Source organism: Triticum aestivum, chromosome 2A, assembly GCF_018294505.1.
Source record: "Triticum aestivum cultivar Chinese Spring chromosome 2A, IWGSC CS RefSeq v2.1, whole genome shotgun sequence".
NCBI lineage: Eukaryota > Viridiplantae > Streptophyta > Magnoliopsida > Poales > Poaceae > Triticum > Triticum aestivum.
The window spans coordinates 162,823,263-162,830,452 of NC_057797.1; the positions used below are offsets into that span (position 1 = coordinate 162,823,263).

The 7,190-nt window shown below is 44.1% G+C and overlaps 1 protein-coding gene across 1 annotated transcript; it reads left to right on the forward strand.

The window, feature by feature from the left end:
- Nucleotides 1-5,250: 5,250 nt before the first annotated feature.
- On the forward strand, nucleotides 5,251-6,431 carry LOC123185064 (predicted GPI-anchored protein 58). The gene is made up of 2 exons (XM_044597075.1): nucleotides 5,251-5,966; nucleotides 6,041-6,431. The coding sequence occupies exons 1-2, from the start codon at nucleotides 5,323-5,325 to the stop codon at nucleotides 6,042-6,044; spliced, it is 648 nt and encodes a 215-aa protein (XP_044453010.1). The 5' UTR covers nucleotides 5,251-5,322; the 3' UTR covers nucleotides 6,045-6,431.
- Nucleotides 6,432-7,190: the final 759 nt, after the last annotated feature.

Sequence of the window (7,190 nt, forward strand, 5' to 3'; positions counted from 1 at the left end):
CATTAGGAAGCTGCAACTAGAGCATACTTGTGCTCCAAGTGGTGAGAATTGCAAGGTTCCTGCTAGGTATGTGGCCAAAGATGTTGAAGACAACTTCAGGACTGACCCCAAAGCGGGTATTGAGACTGTCATAGACAAGACAAAGGAGAAGTATGGTGTGGAGGTTGGAAAGATGAAGGCTTATAGGGCAAGGCAGCAGGCTTTGAATGTTGTGCAGGGTGACCAGGAAGTACAATACACTAGAATTAGAGACTATCTGCAAGTTGTTTTGGACACAAATCCTGGGAGCAGATGCATTGTGACAATTAGGGTGGTGAAAGAGCATCCAAGCAAGAATCCAAGATTTCATAGACTTTTCATTTGTCTAGTAGATCAAAGGGAGGGTTTTCTTAATGGATGTAGACTTTTCATTGGTATGTTTTAGCTCTTATTTGTCTTTTACCTACACACTATTTCTATGTTTCTAAGTTTTATTTTTTAGGTCTAGATGATTGTTTTGTGAAGTTAAACACATGTCAACAGATCTTGGCAGCTACTGGCAGAGATGGAAACAATAATATATTTCCTTTGGCCTTTGGAGTAGTTGAGAAGGAGGACACCCCTACTTGGTGCTGGTTTTTAACTCAGCTCAAGATTGTTCTTGGTGGTGAATTAGGACAATTTGGAAATTATACAATAATTTCATTGCACACCATAGTTCTTGTTGCATAACATACTTATAGCAAACTTAATTAGTATTTTCATTTCTGAAACCAGGGTCTGCTTAATGCCATTGACCAAATATTTCCTAATTGCTCTCAAAGATATTGTTTAAGGCATATTTATGCAAATTTCCAAAGTGCTGGCTTTAGAGGAGATGAGCTTAAACAATATATGGATGCAACAGCTTATTCTTACACTAGGAATGGGTTTTAAGAAGCAATGGAAGAAATTAGAAAGGAAAGTGAGGATGCTTGGGTCTGGCTTAAGAAAATTCATGTACAAACATGGGCTAGATATGCTATGGACACCAACTGTAAAACTGACCTAGTTGTGAACAACATTAGTGAGGTATTCAATAGGATGATTTTGGATATTAGGGGCAAACCCATTAAAACAATGGTTGAAGGGGCTAGGGCCAAATTGATGGTGAAGTTCAATGAAAAAAGAAGTGGGGGCAGAGTGCTAGATGGACAATAACCCCAACATATACATAAATGCTAGAGGAGTCCAAAGAATGGGCTAGGAATTGCAAGGCTTTGATGGTTGGGCCAGATCTATATCAAGTAAATAGTGGTGAGAAATCATATGCAATTGACTTGAAGAAGTGGACATGTGGCTGCAGAAAATGGGACATGAGAGGTGTACCATGTAACCATGATGTCTCTGGCATCTACAAATCAAAACAACAGCCTGAAGATTTTGTACACCAGTTCTTCAAGAAGCCTATGTACTTTGAAACTTACAAGCCAATGATCTACCCTGTTCCTGGACCTGACCTATGGAGAAGAATAGATTCAAGAGACATAGACCCCCTGTGTTCCATAGGAAGAAGGGCAGAAACCAGACTTAGAGAAGGAAGGGTCAGTTTGAAGTACCAAAGCCCAAAGACACTTCAAGAATTGGAACTATAACTTGCAGCAATTGTGGAAAGCAAGGGCATAGGTACACAAATTGTGGTGATCCTTTGAAGCCAACCCTTGCAGCTAGGAAGAACAAGCATAAGGTCCTCAATTTAATAGCTTTTGCATCATATTTATCTTTTATATCTCACTGAACAAATAATGCACATCTTTGTTCTGTTTTAATTTTGTATCAGGAGAGAAGACCTGCCCCTACAGATGCAAGAGCTCCAAGAGCAACATCTGGTGGAAGAGTTGCAGCTGAACAGCCTGCTCCAACAGCTGCTGCAAGTTCTAGGACTGCTTCATCTGCTCCAAGACCTACAACAACAGCTTCTGCATCATCTGCTCCAAGGCCTACTGCTGCTGCTGCAAGAGCCTCTTCATCAGCAACAACAGCCACTACATCAACTGCTCCCAGGCCTACTTCTGCTGCTGCAAGAGCTTCTTCATCAAGAGCTAGGTCTTTATTTGCTCCTCCAAGGACTGCCACTGCTGCTCAATCTACTTATGGAATGGTGAGGAAGAGGCCTGGCAGACTTAGGGATTACTTCTATGCTAGTGGAAATTAGAGCATATTCTAGTTTTTGTGCTTGTTGTGCTCCTGGCAACTTGTCTTTTGGAGCAAAACTATGTGCTTGTTGTGCTGCTAGCAACTTGTCTTTTGGAAAAACACTATGTGATTGTTGTGCTGCTGGCAAGTTAGAACTTGTTGAATGCTGTTGCCAAACTTTTATTTTCAGAATTTGGTATCATGTTGTCAAACTTGTTATGTTGTGGTGCTGGCAAGTTAGAACTTGGTGTAATGTTGGCAACCTATGTGAACCATGTTGTTTAATGTGAACCCGATGTCATGCTATGGTGTTGTTCAAATATATGGCTTAAATGTTGAAAATTGTTCTTCAATATATGATATGCTTCATGCCTTTGGTCGACAGGCTAGGGTTAAGCTAACCATAGTGGTGGATGCCTTTGCTCGATGGTTGTCGAGAGGCTAGGTGTATGCTAACCAAAGTGGTGGATGCCTTTCATCGACGGTTGTCGAGAGGCTAGGGGTATGCTAACCAAAGTGGTGGATGCCTTTCGTCGACGGTTATCGAGAGGCTAGGGGTATGCTAACCATAGTGGTGGATGCCTTTCATCGACGGTTGTCGAGATGCTAGGGGTATACTAACCATAGTGGGGTATGCCTTTCATCGACGGTTGTCGAGAGGCTAGGGGTATGCTAACCATAGTGGTGGATGCCTTTCATCGACGGTTGTCGAGATGCTAGGGGTATGCTAACCATAGTGGTGGATGCCTTTCATCGACGGTTATCGAGATGCTAGGGATATGCTAACCATAGTGGGGTATGCCTTTCATCGACGGTTGTCAAGAGGCTAGGGGTATGCTAACCTAGGGTTATCCTCTCGACAACCATCGACCAAAGGCATCCACCACTTTAGTTTGCATAACCCTACCCCCTCGACAACTGTCCACAAAAGGCTTTCACCAATTTGGTCAGCATAACCCTACCCTCTCGACAACCATCGATGAAAGGTATGAAGCATAAATATTTGGACCAGAATATATTGAATTTGGACCAGAATGCATATCAATAACACAATTCCATATGAGAAAATTCAACTAACATCATAGCTCCAAACACATATATAGTTCAACGAATACTCCATTACACATTGCAACATAGTCTTCACACCACACCATACATAGTTCAACATCATAATACTAAGGTTCATATTGGACCCCAATAGTTTTCACACCACACCATACATAGTTCAACAAACAACAACCAGCAAGGCACAACACATAATACCAACAAGCATCATACTTTACTCATTGCAAATTTCACTGATTTTCCTTATCGTTATCTTGTTCTCCTCCCCAGCCTTAAGCAAATCATCTATGATATACTCAAGTCTTTTCTTCTCTTTCTTCAACTGTTCCATACCTTGCTCTGCTACAGCCTTTTTCCAATTGCTAACCAACTCATCATTGCTCTGCTTGATCACTTGGAGTGTTGTCTTCAGTTCCATATTCTCTTTCTCTAACCTAGCCCTTTCTTCCCGGGCTTCAACTACAACACTTTCTAAATCACCATCCTGCATAATCTTCTGGTAATTCTCCTTCATCACATTCTTGTGAATTGTTGCAAAAAAATTGCTTCTTTCCTTGATGTGGTTGTGGTGCTTCTCCTGGATTAGCCTCTTCTCTTCTCCAAGCATCACTATGAGCTTTTCTTTGGATTCATTCTCTCTGCTACTCTGCTCATACATATCCCAAAGTTTGCGAAGTGCTTTTTCATGGCCTCTGACCACTCTAGGTCAATCCACTGAACCATACCATAATTGTCTCCCTCCTGTGATAACAATAATTAATAACCATTCACTAAAACCAGACTAATTCCTTCTAATTAAAATGATTGAACAAATACCAAATTTAACAGCAGGATAGCAAAATCAGCTAACTAACACATGTACTGAGTAGACAACACAGCAAAATATTTTCAGTTAACTAACTAAAACCTGCCAAATCTCATCTAACACCTATATTTAGTTAACTATTGATTTAACCTGCCAGATTAATTCATCAAAACACCAAATAATACACCATTTTATATAACTAAGTAAACTGATGTCAGCTAACAAAAACAAACCTATATTCAGTTAACCTACCACTAACCTCATTACCGCATCCGTAAAACCTACGGCCAGTGTTGATTCCTTGAAAAACAACACCCCTGTGCACAACAACGTTGTGGCAGCACACCGGTCCTTCGGCAACAATGCCACACCACTCGGGGTCAACAATGGTATGGGGTCTACAATAGTGCAATATAACTCATATATCCAGAGCTCAAATCAATGAAAAGCAAAGCTCAAATCGATGGAAACCTAACCATAATCCACGGGCAAATCATACTCACATAGGTTTCGTCGTCGTGCGCGTTGAAGATGGGGGACACAGAGTCCTCGCTGCTGGTTTCGCTGTGCTTCTAGTCGACCATGGCTGCGGCGGGTGGCGGCCGGCGGCGAGAAATGAGCGGCGGAAGAGATGGGAGGCAGAGATTGGATCGAGAGCGAGGGGAATGGACGACTGGGTTCGGCTGCACCAAGTCTTGTGGCGGCCATCGCCCCCTGTCCACGTGGCCACCTGACAGCGGGCCCAACCGGTCAGGTTTGCAATCAGACGCGCCAAAACGCTCGATCAACGTTATTTGAAAACAATCAGCACAAACATGGTGGTTTAAAAAAAACCGAAAGGTGATGGTTTTTTGAAATCGCGTCCCCAATTATGATGGTTTTTTTGTAATTTACTCGCGACAAAGAAGAAGGGGATGTACTTTTCTAGAGGCTGAATCCCGCTGAATCCCGTGGTTCTGGGCGTGCGTATCGTGCGGCTGGGCTGCGACCGGCCCAAATTTGGGCCGGTGCGCCGGCGCCTAGCACCCGCCAAAATGTTTGGGCGTATCCAGCAACGTCCTGTGTCTGATTTGATGCACAACTTTCGCAAAAAGAGAAAAAAAAACTCTGTACGGCGGGAACCTGGAAAGAAACGAGCACAAAGAACGTGTCAGCGTGTGGTTCAGATAATAAGGAGTGACAAGAAGCATGAATTGACGCCCGAAGCCGCTAGTATAAAATTGCCAGCAAGAGCAATGAACCAATGCAACGCCACATACGTGACTTGACTCAAGTTGAGCACACTTTGTGATGGAGGCATGGAGCCAACCAGATCACCACTAGTTTTGCTCGTGGCGCAAGCCGTACTCGCTGCGGCGATGCTGCAACAACCATCAGAAGGGAGGGTGCAGGCAGTGGCGCCATCAGCGCCACATCTCGCCGGAGGCAAAGAAGCTGAAGTAGCAGCCGCTACCTCCTCGCCGGCTTCACCATTCACCGGCGACACGCCATTAGTTTTGCTCGTGGCGTACGCCGTACTCGCGGAGGCGATGCTGCAACCATCAGAGACGAGGGTACAGGCGGCTACCTCCTCGCCTTCTTCACAGTTCACCGGTGACCCGCCACGGCCCTCCCTCCCGGGCTTGCCGCCTCTACCTGGCTTGCCCGCGTTACCGCCGTCGCCGGGCTTCCCGGGCATGGCAGGCGCGCAGTCGTCTCCTTCGCCTTCGCAGCAGCCGGCCAAAACATGCTTGGAGCCGCTGATACTTGCGGAACCGTGCGTCAGTTACCTGACGAACTCCAGCGTGCCGGCGCCGCCGAGAACGTGCTGCGACGGCTTCAGGTCGCTCGTCGGCGGCGGCGACAGGATTTGCCTGTGCCACGCCATCATGGGCGACCTGGGTACATTTGCAGGCGGGACGATAGACCAGCACGTCGCCGGAGCTTCTTCTGATGTGCATCGGCAAGTCTGAATCGTTGTTTGTTTTGTTTTATTAACTGTATGAACTTACGAGATGAACTGTCATGTGTTTGCAGTTAACCCTGTCCCGCCGATTCTGCCGGAATGAACCAGTAGCGCGCGGGTGTCGGAGAAATGCTGGGTGCTCCGGGCGGCAGCTGCTACATGCTATCCCTTGTTCTTTTCTTTTTTCTCCCATTGTGCTACCTATCTCTCGGCGCCACATAGTCACTGTTGTACTAGTACTCCCTCTGTTCAAAATAAATGTTTTAATTTTGTAGTAATTTTAATTAGTACAAAGTTGTATTAAGATTAAGACACTTATTTTAGACAAGGGAGTAGTTGGTAGCACTGCTCACAGACGTGTGACTATCTGTTCACAGGCCACACACTTACTCCGCACTGGGTGTATCTTGTAACACAGTAGATCTCCTTCAGTTCCATAATATAAGAATATTTTCTACACTACATTAATGTCCAAAATGATTTTATATTATGAGATGGAAGGAGTAAGAAATATAGACATAACCACTATTTATTTCGCACTATTCTTTTGCCTTCATTTTATCACATGTTCATCCACACTTTGTGATCGGTTGAGAGAGACAACCATGACGTGACGGCGATGTCTACGGCGAGGAGAACAACAACACAGGAAAAAGTGCCTATCATTTTGCTCGGTGTGCTTCTGTTCTAGTAGATGTGGAATTGCACTAGCCCTGTTTCATATCATGGGGAGATGATGTATTTTTATTTGATACAGTGTTATTAATGCAGGGTTAATGGATGCACATGATTTTTCTTGAAGCTACTATTGATAGGCTAGATCATTGACCTTCATTATCCATTACCTCTGACTATATGTAGTTGGACAAGAAACTGAATATGGAATTGGATAGATGTATGTGTCACATTTTGAACAAGCCCGGCAACCTTGAAGCCCACGCCTCTCTAAAAGTATAATGGTCTGCTTAGAGTCTTAGATTTCCAACACAGTTTTTGTTTCTCCTATTGAGATCATAAACAAAACGTTTATACTATGCAAGGAAACCATGCTACTCTCACACCAAGGCTCTATTATTGTGAAATCCGATTCTCCAGTAGTGTGTTTATCTGCGTGTTGTTTCACTTCTATTTGTACATATGATGTCCAGCTATCGCATTGAGCAGAAATAGGGCAACAAAATTCTGGTGTCTGATTTGAGATTGGTAGAGAAGAAGATTCGT